Consider the following 15,079-nt stretch of genomic DNA (forward strand, 5'->3'; position numbering starts at 1 on the left):
AGGAATGGAATATTTCATTAATTTTTTTCTCAAAGTGTCCTCTATATTTTCTCTGCTTTCCTCAATTTCCATCCACTGTCCCTTTCTTTGCTTTGTGATCTCGATTATCACAGATAGAAAATTAAGGGGAGATAATATAGAAGGAAAAAAAAAGGGGTAAGATGAGAGTGGAGAGGCATAGCATGAAGAGATAATTGATATTGAATATTCAAAACACATGAAGACCTTACATACCCAAACAGACAATACAATCTTAAGTATCCCCAACATAATAAACTTTCATTAGAAGTACTAAAATCTGCCTATAATGTGAAATGAAATATTTAAATTTCTTGAGCAATTTAAAATAACTACAAAAGCTTGATTGTAGGTTATCCATATGTTATAGGAAAATAAAAAATAAGACTTATCTTTCATCTGTAGCAGCTGGTATGATTCCCAAAATTGTCACATAATGAGTATTATCTTGATGTAATGCACCTTTTATTTTCGATTCTTGGGGGATTTTTTTTCCAAAAAGTATCTATGCCAGAAATCTTTTGATGTGTGTTAGATACCAGATATTTTTTAGACTTAAATGCCTGAAAATTCAATGTGTTTTACTGGTGCTATGAAATATAATGGACACAGGAAGTCTGAAATTCTACTTGTTCCATATATTCTCTATTGTGTTGATACTGGAGTAATACTGCACAACTAGTCATGCATACAAACTGACTTTGCTTTGTTATATGTTATGCTGTGTTATCCATTAAAATTTGTTAAATTTATATAATTCTAGATTTCACTAATTCATTTTAATATAACATAAGCTTTTACAGTTGTTAAATGTAGTGTTATTTGTTTAATGGTTTGAGTCCTTGAACTAAAATTTTAGTCGTATATAATTTCTCGGGTAATTAGCTTATGGTCTTGTTTCAAGAAACTTTTTTCACCTTATTTCTACAAACCATTTATTAGAGATACTTCCATTGGTGTGACATGATTTGATCTATTTTTGCTTGCTTTACTTTGTTTGATATTTAGTTTGTGGGATTAAAATAAAAGATATGTTTGAATATATATATTTTCACAGAACCACCCATTGATGAACCTTGAGTCTCGAGATCCAATGTACAAATTTGAGAGGGAGATTCATAAGGTATTCCTAATGTTTTGTTGTATGATGTTTCATTCATTTCTTATAAACTGATATAAATTCTGTACTTTTAGGTTGTATTTATCAAAACACACACTTAAGACTCCAACATCTAAAATATGTTTAAATAATGAATCATTTGCTTTTCTAGGAGCCCTTCTTTACAAAAGCCCATCAATCATTAGGTCACAACATCTGGATCCAAATCTTCATATACAATCTATGAAATAGGTCCCAAGATTTTTTGAGTTTCCTTGTTTTGCATGTTCCATCAATGAGACGATAGAAAAAGATGATTTCAGGCTGAAAGTTCCTTTTTTATTAAGTATGAAATAGTTTAATAACAAATGTTTGCAGAGCCCATCAATAAAAATATTATATGCAATTAAATTGGGTGGAACATTATTCAGTTGCAGCTCCCCAAATATTTTCCTTGCATATTTATCTTTACATGTAAGAAAAAGACTTATTAACAATGTGTTATAAGTAACAACCTGTGGCCTGGCCTAACACCTTTTGAATAAAGACTCATAACTTGTATAACTTTTGGATTCTTGTATAACTTTTGTTCTATTAGTTACTTTAGGCCAAAATTTATGTTTTAAGAGTCAATGTGCTTCTTATAGGTCATAATTCCAAAAAGCAAAGATAGAAAGAGTGACTTACTTGTTATACGTGATAATAAGAGCTCCTTCAAAATTATTCATGTAGTGAGTATCACTTTACCAAGTTTATATTGCATACATCTATAAATAATATTTTGTCTGATTCACCATTCTCTACTATGGGTTTAGAATAAAAGGGATAATCTCACCACTCTAATCAAGAAAGAAGAGTGGGTTGAGACAAGACAAGATATAAAGAGACATCCAAGTGTTGATATATTTGTTCATGATTCTTTTGTAACTTTTGGAATGATTATTAATATTAGATAAACGAAAGACTTCTTATGAATTATTTTTTAATTGTATAATCTATATTTTTATTTGATTGTTGGATTGACATGTTTTTTATTTAATATAATTTGTTCATGACTTTTATTGTTATTTTATTGATTGGTGTATATAGATATTACTGTAGAAATATTCATAATTAAGTTTATGTTTAGTGAGCAGTAATATCTATTGTTGATATTATGTATAATGATAGGTATATTTACTTATAAGAATAAAAATATTTACGGTCAATATTATGTTTAGTAATTAGTAAATATAGTTATAACGATAACAATATTTATTATTGATATTATGTTTAGTAACTATTAAATATTTATTATAAAAAAAGGTTTTAACAAGAAAAAATTAATGAAAAAATAAATATCCCATTGTTATATTTATCCTCTCGTTATAAGTATTATTATTATAATTTTAAAGATCAATTATATATATTCTCATTAAAATTATAAGTTTTTTAAATCTCTCAATAAAACACTTATAAACCTGTCGTTATTAGGATAATATCCAATATGAATATTGTTTATCAAATTACTTATGCTAGTTTTTAGGGTGTAAAGGCCAATTCTTTAAACTATTGAGGGGTATATTAAAATTTTAAAAATACCTTAGATTTTTTTCAAATTTTTTGATTTTTTGTCGTCTTTCTAAGAATTTTATAAAAAGAAATTAATAGATTTTGTAATAAAATTTGACAAATAGGCGGAAGATTAGCATTTCTGAGAATGGATTCTCTCAGTTTCATCTGTGTATTTTCTAAGTTTACCCTTCTTTGTGAAATCGAAGCTTTTAGTTTATGATAATTTTTAATGGTCTAGATGTTTCAAATGGCAGGATTATTTTGGTCCCTTCTTCTCTCAAATATTCATTAAAGTGCTGCAGTGGCATGTCGTGGCTTTTAAGAAGAGAGGAAAATGCACAATTCGGCCTCCTCAGTGGATGCCTGTCAGTGTGTATTTATGTGTTAATTTTTATGCTTAATTCCTTAATGTAATTTTTGTTTATTAGTATAAAGTTGCTAGTTACTTGTTAATCATTATTTAAAGTCAGTCTATGAAGTGAGAAATAAAAAATGCACTTTAGATTCAATTTTTCTCTAATTTCTTATATTATTTGTTATGTCGTCTATAAAATTTAACACAGGTTTTGAAGGCAGAATGAGAAGATCAAGGGACATTTCAGGTTGTACCATTCCATTACATAGAGATATTCAGACTTCCTTTTTGACCGGTAAGCATTAATGCATTTGTTTTTAAATTTAGCGTAAAATCATCTATCATATCAAACAATGTTGATATCAACTGTAATTTTGTGGATGGTAGTGCACATGAAGACATGAAATATATATGGTTTATGGTTAGTTTCAAAATGTTGAAAAATTTTCTCACAAAAACCATATATGTGAAATATATATAGTTAGTGTTTCTCTTTTGTGTGAGTGGATTGAAAGTAAATGATAGTTAGAAGATTGGAGTAAAAGTTTTGGCATAACAGGAAACATGAGCATTTTTTTTTTTTTTTGTACTAGTAAGTTGATATTTTCAAACTTGTCTTGTCCATGTCTTTGGCTTCTATTGGACCCTGCCTATGCTTGCTTTATTATCTTATTTTATGTTGTTTCACTAAAATGTGTTTCCCCATCAATATGGGGCATCAACCCGTGTATACAATACACTAATCTCCTCCACTAAAATTTCAGTTTTATTTGCCACACTAAATACTTCGGTCATTTACAAGATTTGCAATTCAAACAAGATGTTCGTTACACATTTTTAGCAATTGAGATTGAATTTTATTGGTTTTGTATTCTGTATGAATATTTTTTGGTACTCTGTATGATTTTATTAGTTAGCAGCACATTAATTTGTAGGTGTAAAAGAATACACATCAGTGTGCTTAAAAATGCAGGGACAATTATACATATTCAAATTTGGTGAGTGCAGTAACAGTTTTGCTACATTAACTCAGTATATTCCTATGTTTGAATATTGTGCAATAACAGTCTTGGTACATTAAGTATTGTGCAACTTCCAATTTCAATAAAGCGTTCAAATTCTAATGATTGCATTTTGTTTTTGATAATTGAAGGATTATAAGGTTTAGTTGTGGTTAATTTTTTATTTGTGTGAATGAGTTTGAAATGAGATTTGATAATTAGACTTCAAGTTCTATGATTTGTAAAATGTTCACTAATTCTGTAAATAGGCTTTGGGAAAAAGATCATTTATTGCTCAGTTGTTGTTATTCTAATTTTGACGAAATCTGTTCTTTTGAGTTGTCTATGACATTAAATTTAGGCAATAAAATTACTTTGAAGACTGAATCACTATTAGTTAAAGGTTTAAACAGATCAGTTTAGATTATTTGTAGTTATCGTTATTGATTTCTTTTTCAAGAGAATTTAAGGATAATTATCTTCTTTCTTAATCAAACTGAGATGTTGTTTTAAGATAATTCTTTAGTACTTGTCTATGATTGGTGATAATTCCTTAATACTTGTATATATGTTTCTTGAAAAAATGTTTTACTTCAGGCATTAAAGTATGGTGTACTATTTTTTTTCTATTTATTCCCTGTTAATTCTTTTCTTCATGCAATCTAAAGCTCATATACTTGGACAATAATGTCAAGTTACAGCTATCAATACTACTGTTTTACATCATTGTTAATGGCATCTAATTTCTTCATAATTCCTCACGTTTTCATCATCTTTTGATAGCTTCCCTGATACTATAACTTTTGAAAATTGATGCTACTAATTTAGTGGTTCAGATTTTATATTGGGGCATTCCTTGGAACTTGGAGATTAGCAATCAGAGTTTCAATATTGTTGATGTTATGCCTGCAAACATGGAGGATCTAACTGGTAAACATCCTAATATCTTGGCATTCAGGGTATTATGGAAATTTTTTTTGGTGTTATCCTCCTTTTTCAGTGGATTCTGATATGATGAAATATGCTTTCTTGCACTTACATTTTCCATGGAAGCTTTGGTTTCTTTTCATGTTCTCACCCTGCACCTTTTCATGTCTGTCTCTTTACTGTGCATATATTTGGACATTTTTGACATTGTTCCTTACCTTTATTTTAAATATTCTGGGGACTAAATTGGCCATTGATGGTATTTGTGTAGGAAACTGAGTTGATCAGGCCAGTTGGTTTTTGCTAGGCCTGAATGCTCTGGCTTCTACTTTACTAACCAACCTTGTTTTCTGACATTTCTCTTAGATTCCTGACCAATTTGCTATTCCTCTTCCCTGGTTTTTGGTTTGCTTGTTTTATTGTTTGCTTTTAAGTTCTATCGTTTTGTTTACTGATGTCTTACTGAAAGCTTAAACCCATTTTCATTTGTTCTTGCAGAAGTGGTAACATCTGCAGAATTCCACCCTGCTCATTGTAATTTGTTAGCATATAGCAGTTCAAAATGCTCAAGAAGGCTTATTGATTTGTGACGGTCAGCTTTATGTGTTTCTCATGCTAAATTGTAAGTGTTTCTGTTGGTTTAGTTCTTTTCATGTCTGCTGTGGTAGAACGAATAAAAAAGGTGGATATATCATTGGCGTGGACACATTTACTCTTAGAAGATAGGAAAAAACATCTGTTCGGTTATGTTATTGGAGATGATAGAATTTGCTTCTAGCTTCCCTTAATATCCTTTGTACATAGGTCCGAGGAACAAGAGGCACCTGGTTCTAGATCATTTTGCACAGAGATAATTGCTTCAATCTTAGATATTAAATTTGCAAAGGATGGAATATGAGGAATGGAATAGAAGGTTTATTGATTGGTTTAAAATTTAAGTGAATTGTTTTTTGGATATATTTATGATGCTTAAATAATTATATATTAAAATTTTAATTGTTTATTTTGTTATTTGTAGGTTGCAGCATTACAAAAACATGACAATCGTAAAATAGTAGAGGAATTGGTCTCTTTGTAATGTGATACTTAAATTGCTCATGCCATATGTTATTTTCATTTAAGATGGTTGAATTGATTTGCTCATTTAATTTCTTTAATGCTTGATGTTTATTATTTAGTTTTAGGGTTATTATCAGTGGCTGATTTTGGTTAGTTATTGTGTAGTTCATTCTATTTATGCTATGCTTGACTATGATTGATTAGTACTTTTATGCATTTTTCATCTGATTCTAGGAATTAATCTCTGAGTGATTGATGGCATACGTTAGTGTTTGTAATGCTCCAAAGATTAAATATGATAAATTTTGGATGCTTTTTTTGGTTAAACTGTGGTATATTTATTGTCTTCAAAATGATTGTTTTTGCTATACCACCCAACTTGCATTTTGTGACTCTATTGTTTATTCTAATAAACTGTAAGGTGACCTCTATAGATTGACATTATGATACAGTGAATTCAGAAGGATTTTGTCAAATACTACTGAGTTCAAGGATTTGTGACATTTTATGAAAATATTTGGTTGTTTGGTTGGATTTTTTTCATGATTATTAATTTGGCAGGATTGAAATTATAATTGATTCGATCTATTTTGTTTTTCTTTACTTTGTTTGATAATTAGTTTCTGAGAAAAAAATATATATTTGAATATATGTGTGTGTGTGTATATGTTATGCACATTTTAATCATATATTCTCTCTGTACAATTTGTAGGTACTTGAAGATACAAGTAAATCATAAAACACTTGATAGTATTTAATAAATAGATTCTTATGTAATTTGTAATAATTTTTTGGTTTTGATTATAGGGAGAGTTTATATAATAGGAAATTTATAGTTTTTTTGTTCTTATTTTTTCTAATTGTAGATCATATGAAGACTTTAAAATAATTGTTATTAAAACATAATTAATGTCAATGATTATATTTTAATAATCAAAATTTTATTATCAATGTTGTTATAATAAAAATATTTATTATTGATATTATATTTAAAGACCAATAAATATTGTAATGAGGATTGAGATATTCATCGTTGATATTATATTTAATGGTCAATAAATATTGTTGTGATGATGAGAATATTTATTATTGATATTATATATAATAACAGAGAAATATTATCATAATGATAGAGAATATTTCTCGTTATTTATATTAATGATGAGACTTGTCCTCCCATTGTTAATACTTTTAATGGCAAAAGTATAATAACAAACAATAATAAGATTTTTCTTGATATTAAAACTTAAAATTCTTTAACAATGGTAAATAGAGTTTTAATGACTAATTTTTCCTTTTGTTATAAGTTTATATATGTATGTATATATATATATATATATATATATATATATATATATATATATATATATATATATATATATACACACACACACATATGATTGCTATAACATCATGAATATTTATCAAAATATTATTTTTAACAATCAAATACATTGTTTTAGTGAAAAAATTATTCATTATTATTAATATTTATAATGATAAGACTTATATCCCTTGTTATTTATATCAATGATAATTTTTTTTTCTTTTTGCTGTTAATACTTTCAGTGGTAAAGGTTACAAGAACGGTTGACAATAAGATTTTTTTTGCTACTAAAGTTATTTAATTATGCCTAATGGATTTTTTATGAGTATTTTTTCTCTTATTAAAAGTTATATTTTTGTAGTGTCTGTAGGTTAATTCATGGTCTCAAAATGACTTTGCACAACAAAAATAATATTAAAGTTTAAAATCAAAACATTCCACCAGGAACACAATTGGATACAATTACAGATATCATCTTATGCATCATGTATATTAAAAACTACCATAGCGGTTTAGTTTAGTAGAACTTACTCTTGTTGACAGTTTCTTGGTCTTTTACTCTGGTAATGGAGTCAACATGTCGACATCAATATATTGCAGTATCCACATGAAACTTACATCATGTTAAAGATGATCAATGACTTGAGTCTGTGAAGACCTTTAGAGAATGAAATAATATGTGCTTGTAAAAATTCATGAAAAAGTTAAAAGGTTAAAAGGACTCAATACGATTCTTTTATATAAAAAATAATGAATGATTATTTACTAATCATGTATAACCATTCACATGAATCATATCATATCACAGTATCATCTCATATACTTGATATTTCATATCTTTGGGATGTATAATAAGATATCAAATAAGGTTAACTTGAGATAATGAATGTTTGTTCATCCATCATGCATGACCATTCACATGACCTATCATTATCCAATATTTAAACCTTCTTTATGTAAATTGAATAAAAGCAACTCACCAATATTCTACTCTGGCTCATCCACTTTTGGGTTATTTAAGTTTGACCTTTTAAGAAGAAAAACTCATACTTTAGTCCAACCATCTATTGGAACTCATACCTGTCATCTTGTATTTTAGGCTTGATTCACTTTGTACAACCTAAGTCCTCTAGATGTCATGATGTACCCCTTTTGTTTGTGACCTGTGGGTTTTTCATCATGTTATTAGTGAACATATTCGTGATAAATCTACAATCCGTTAGTCATTCATACGCAAACTAAAATTGACCTTTAGTAAACCATCATGACCATCAAAATAATAGTATCAGCAATAGACATGTACTTGTCAACAATACAGTTATCATATAATTTGATCATTTCCTAAATTGATGTCTCTTTGAAGGTGAGACAATAATTTAGTGTCTACATCATAAAACTCTTAATAAACATTGACTAGTGTTTGTACCAATGATTGGACAATATTAGATTAAACAATAATTCAATCCTATAGTGCCCACATAAATTCAGTGGTCAATGATACATGTTAATAGACCTAACAGAGATATCCACTCTTATACCCTAAAGTGATAAATTATATATTGATCCAATATAACCTTCATACAATCCTCAGTATGATCAATCACTACCATTTTAATAATCATTTTTTAATAACTACGTTAGGTTGGTGTCAAACTACATCAATTTTTGTACAAAATGGTATAGTAACTCAAGTTGAAGGATCACATATAACATCGTTTGTTAGAGGATGTGTTCCATAAATAATAGGTTACGCATCTATATGAAATCCTTTTGACTGGTTAGATCTATATGTTGTACCACACTATCAAGCAAACCATTTTGTCACATGAGAGTTATCATTGTTTTTCGATAAAATCGTTCAATATTATGATAATTTTAATCTTATTACATTTGTCTATTGTCAAGTTAATATTAGGATTATGAACATTACTAGCAAGAATAGACAATATATGTGAACATAGGATATTAATTGAATTTACTTTAAGTAAAAAATAATCGGATTTATTAACAAAAATATAATTACAATTTTAATACATAGATGTGACAATTGATTTTAGAGTACTTAAAACATTCTCAGTCTTCAAATGACATCTTTTCTAGTCGCTTTCCCAAAAGAGGTAGATGCAATTTTCTGCCATAAAAATGATCTTCAATTTGCACCTTCCTAAATGTGTAATTTATTTCCAAGCTCAAATATCAGTAATTTTTGTCAGGATTTAATCAAATGCAAGCAAATCCTAAATCCCTTTGAAAATAAAAATATAACAAACAAAAGACTAAACGTAATCCCCATACACACGCACAAGGTTTATAGTGGTTTACTCTCCGTAAGAGAGCCATGTCCATTTTTCAAAAAAAACTATAGGAGGCTCTAGCAAGACTCAGAAATTGGTTCACTCTATACCTCCCTTTAGTGATTCTCACTCTCTAATTGTAATAGTTTCTTCCTATTGTGTTCCATTTCTAGCTCTAAAATTTAACCTTTTTTGTACTTAATATCTGAAATACTATTCCTAATATTACTCATAATTCATATCTTAATAAGGCTTTTATTTAAATTCCTAAAAAATTATATTTTTATTCTTAATTATATTTTTTAAATAAAAAATTATACCTAAAAAAATTAGAAAAATTATATTCTAATTGGAATATTAATTTGAGATGAAGTAAGTTCCACAATTTTGATAAATCTTTCATAGGATTTCTATATATGTGAATGGTTCAAGAAAGAACTAGAACCTCGGTAAGAGTGGGAGGATACAGAGTGGTTTCATTTCGGTTGTAAGTGAGAAAATTGATAACAAACTAATATTGATCACAAAATTTTTCTCCATCAAGTGTAAGTGAAATTAGAATAGGGGAAGATTCTAATTTACATTGAATCAATGTTATACGAATAAGAAGAGAATTTGTTTGTGGCACATTTGGCCTAGATCGTAAGTGGAGTATAACAAATGAAAACCAATGACAAATGGCATTGGTAATGGTTTGATGCAATAAAGAAAGATAAACATGTGGCACATATACCCGAGAATCGAAGTAAAATAAGATCTTAAAAAGATAGATAACACAGTAAAAGGGGAAAAGAAATGGCAACTTATTTACCTTGACTGGATTCAGATATTGACCAAAAAATCCACACTTCTTTACGTTGCAGTAATGTAGTCTTTCAGCATATGAATTCTGAACATGAAATCGGATGCCTATGCCACCATATCTTTCATCTCTGGGTAAAAGTGGATCATCGAACTTGAAAGTAGGATAAAATCCCAGGAATACGTGATCTGATTCCAGATAGTCGGGTCCATTACCATTGTCCCATACACTGCAAGTTCCATGGATAACTACTTCTGCTCCATGTTCTCTCTGGAGCAACCAGTCCAAGCCAATCGCCAAACCTTGGTCTTTATTATAGTCTCGAAACTCCACCACAACACAGATAAGAAGAGAAGTCAAGTCACTACTGCAAAAATTTGGCCATGGATACCATACAGAAGAACCTTTAGCACGCAAGGTAAACCATTCTGGAATTTCACTTCCCGGAAAACAGAAATAACTTCTATCAGTTTCTAGAAAAATTTCCTGTCCCAATCCCTGTAAAAAAATAAATAAATAAATTGAAGTTAACCAGTAATGGAAATTATAAGAAATAAGGAAGAGTGTGGAGACCTTTTAGTTGTTCCCAACCATACATACCCTTAAAATTTGAAGATTCGCTGACATTTGAAATTGTCTCATAATTTGACTGCAGGAATTTTGATTCAGTTTGAAACAATTGCTGAAGTTAAATCTTATGCTGGGAGAAAAATCTCTTTTCAGAAGATCTCGTAAACTTAGTGGTTCTTCCAATGATATGCAATTGTTTGCATTTATATTGTCCAGTTTGCTCGGAAGATTTGGCAGGATTTGAAGCCTCTCGCAATAGCTTACATCAAGATAAGATAATTCAGACAACTGTTCTATACTTTCTGGAATGCTGTCAAAGAAGTTTCTGCCAAGAAGTAAACTTTTTAGCGATGATAACTGACCAAGATTGTTCGGCAACTTCACAATACTAGAGTTGGTCAGATCTAACTCTTCTAGACATCTTAAATTTAGAATGGATGTTGGTACTTCTCTTGTAGCCACCCTCTCTGCTTTAAGCACCCTCAAAGCTTCTAAATTCCCAATTTATCAGGCAATCCATCAAGTTTTAAACACCCCGAGAGATTGAGATATTGAAGAGATTTCAACTGGTAGATACTGCTCGGGAGCCTCTGAAGCATTGAGCAGTCCTTAAGATTTAATATAACTAGTCTGGATAAATTCTCTATTGATGAGGGCAAATCCTCGATTGCAGTTTCATCTAAATATATCTCTTTCATATCCCACGAGGCCTGTGGAAATTGCTTGAGTTTCGAACATCCAGAAAAGATAACTTTTTCGAAAGATGCTACATGAATGTCTGTTGGAAGACTCTCAAGGCTTCTGCAGTGCCTTAGATTTAACATATGAAGCTCGTATTTGCAGCCGTGAATAGACGAGGAAATCTCATGTAAACTTGTACAACCTTCCAGAACCAAAATTTTAACATTTGGAGTCAATGAGAGATCTTGGCTTCTCAGATGTTTAGAAAAACTTAGATCAATATGTTTCAAATTATCAAGCTGCAACATAAAAAGTAACGCAAATTAATTAGCACTCTGATAATGACAACATGAGAAGAAAATATCGCAATACAAAAATCACTGCATTACCTGAACACTTGACCAAAGTTGTTCAATATGGCTATGAGGCATGTGAAGTGCAACAAGGTTCTCTGACAGAAAATTTAGCTGCAATGATTTTAATGGACATCCATACCAACATATGTATCGTAGCTCAGAGGAAATAGAACTAAGCCTGTGAGAAACATACACCTTATTGATATTATTCACTGAGTTATGTAGTTTAAAGAATCTCAATTGATCCATCACTCCAAAAGACGAAGGTTGTAAGTATATGATCTTTGTTTGCATAGACATGTCTAAACATATGCCTTCGATTGCATTAGACATCTGATACCATGGAAAGAAAATTTCTTAGCTACAAACTTATTACGAGTTTATAAGCCCTGAAAAATGATAACACATAGACCAAAACACATTTCATAAAATTATGTGCACAAACAATGACGTGTCATCATATAATTAGATAATTGAAAATTAAAGATAAATTAACATCCAATCGCATGATGACACGTCATTGCTTGTGCACAAAAATTGTGCACATGACACTACTCAAACACATTTATGCCAACCTAACAAAAGTCGAAATGTAATTTTTATACAATAAAATAATATGTATACACTTTTAAATACGCAATTGAATACATAGATGATGTGTCATCTTGTAATGGGGTAATTTTGAATAAATAAAAATAATAATATCTAATCACACAATGACACATCATTTATTTTTATATATCCAATTGTGTTCTAAAAAAATGTATGCACAACATTGCCCATTTTATATAGATGATATTATGTTAGATTTAGTATATATAAATTAACAAATCCAACTTTACAAAATGTCTTCAATGCTCACCTTGTTTTCCTTCAATACATTATCGATGTCTATATGGTTCCATAAACGGCTACGTATACCAGGATTGCCTGGGGATTCTTGTCGGACAATTTCCCTTCCCATATCTTGAAGCAATTTATGCATTGTTACCTTATTATTTCTTGATATGGTCATGAGACACTTGTCTTTAAGAACACTTACTTGGCTTTCAACCTCCAAGTAACAAGCATTCAAAAAGTCCATCACAAATTCTATATTCTCCAACTTAAGGAAATATGCAATATCTAGAAATATATTTCGTTCATCATCACTGAGTCCCTCGTAACAAACTTTTAGTACATTGTGAATATCCTTATGAGGAATTATTTCTAATCTATTTATTGCACTTTCCCAAATTTGTTTTGACTTACAAAGTAAATGGCAGCCCAACACTTTTAGAGCTAATGGAACACCTTCAACATATTTTACAACCCTTTTTGATAGGTCATCATAATCTTTGTTAGGATTACTTTGCTTAAAAGCGTACCAACTAAAAAGCTGGAGAGCTTCATCCTCAGGCAACCCCCTCATCTCATATATATATATGTCATCCACTCCACAACTTCGAAGTACTTGTCTATCTATAGTTGTTATAATGATTCGACTTCCCAAACCAAAGGAATACATATCTTCAACTAAATATTCTATTTGACTCAAAGTTGTGACATCATCAAAAACAATAAGAACTTGTTTTCGTCTACGCTTTGTTTTTATTACTTTGGAATTTGTCATCAAATCAGCATGTTCAAAAATAGATGAAAGAAGTTCTTGCCGCATTGGTTTTAGTCTGTTAAGACTCATTGATTCTTCCCTAATATTTTCAACAAAATAAGAACCCTCAAAACGACTTCTTATTTGGCTGAATACACAATTTGCAATAGTTGTCTTACCTATACCAGGCATTCCCCAAATTCCTATAGCATGGACATTTCTCGACCGAGCGCTCAATAAATCTATAATATGGCGGATGGTTGATTCAACTCCAACCAATTTTTCGTAATTATTAGTGGGGACCATGTTGTTTAGTGTCAACCAAATATCTTGGACAACTTTATTTGCAAGACTATAATCGAACCTAACAAAAATGAAAAACAAAGTGTTATAATGCAATAAATCATTAAGAGATGGAAAAATCTAACAAAAGTGAAAAACAAAATGTTATATATAATGTGAAAATTAAATTAATCAGCCGACACTGCAGGGTACGAAATTAAAGAGTAGAAAATTACGGGTCCTCTTCTGTTGATCGGCCGGATATATCAGCTGCTTCTCTCAAAGCATTCTTCCACTGCAGCACCTTCTCTGTACATTGTTCTTCTGTCCATTGTACCCTCTCTAACTTCCCCTTATCCATACTTCCTAGAAGCTCTTTAAATCCCTCTCCGAAATATCCAGTTTGATGCCTTACATCTGATGGATTGATATGATAGAAAACTGGTATTACCACCTGTTTTTCCGTATTCCTGCACTCCAAGATCTTCACAAGTTCTTCCAGACACCATCTTGAAGATGCATAACCTTTCGAGAAAATGATAACTGAAATCATGGAATCCGAAATTTCGCTCATAAGAGATGAAGAAATGTGCTCTCCTCTCTTAAGTTCGTAATCAATGAAAACATCAATACCACTGCTCTGCAAAATTTCATGTAAAGTGTTGGCAAAAGTGTAGCGGGTGTCAACACCACAAAAACTGAGGAATACATCATGCTTTTTCACTTCAACAGTAGTGGAAGAAGAAGAAGCCATCCTACTTTAATCACTTTGCAAAAATTAACCAGCAACTTCGGGAGAAGCAATATAGAAAGTTTGCTAGAGTAACATCTTCAGCAACGAAAATAATAATATTTTTCCTGAAAAAAAAAAAAAAACTATCATGGAAGTAGGTTCGCTTCATCAGCAATGCTACTTCCTTGAACTTTCCTGAAATTGTAAAAGAAGGCCGCTCGCACATCTTGTCTGACTTTTGTTGGACTTATTTGCCAAAAGACTTAGTCCCGCCGAAAGTTTAGCCCATTAAGAAATTCTTACCAATTGAGTTTGAAAATTTTAAGCACGCATCTATCATTTAAGTATGTTAATGTTTTTTATTCGTTTAATCATAAATTATTAATTTACCCTTTTTATAAATATAATGATCCCACCAAAGGCATAGTCT

At 30.1% G+C, this 15,079-nt stretch overlaps 1 protein-coding gene across 1 annotated transcript; it reads right to left on the reverse strand.

Annotated features, from left to right (window-relative positions):
- Window positions 1–11,335: 11,335 nt before the first annotated feature.
- Window positions 11,336–14,768, reverse strand: LOC123229695 (disease resistance-like protein DSC1). The gene is made up of 4 exons (XM_044655612.1): window positions 14,153–14,768; window positions 12,886–13,998; window positions 12,077–12,221; window positions 11,336–11,986 (listed from the first exon to the last, which is right to left on the reverse strand). The coding sequence occupies exons 1-4, from the start codon at window positions 14,668–14,670 to the stop codon at window positions 11,498–11,500; spliced, it is 2,265 nt and encodes a 754-aa protein (XP_044511547.1). The 5' UTR covers window positions 14,671–14,768; the 3' UTR covers window positions 11,336–11,497.
- Window positions 14,769–15,079: the final 311 nt, after the last annotated feature.

Source organism: Mangifera indica, chromosome 11, assembly GCF_011075055.1.
Source record: "Mangifera indica cultivar Alphonso chromosome 11, CATAS_Mindica_2.1, whole genome shotgun sequence".
NCBI classification, from domain to species: Eukaryota; Viridiplantae; Streptophyta; class Magnoliopsida; order Sapindales; family Anacardiaceae; genus Mangifera; species Mangifera indica.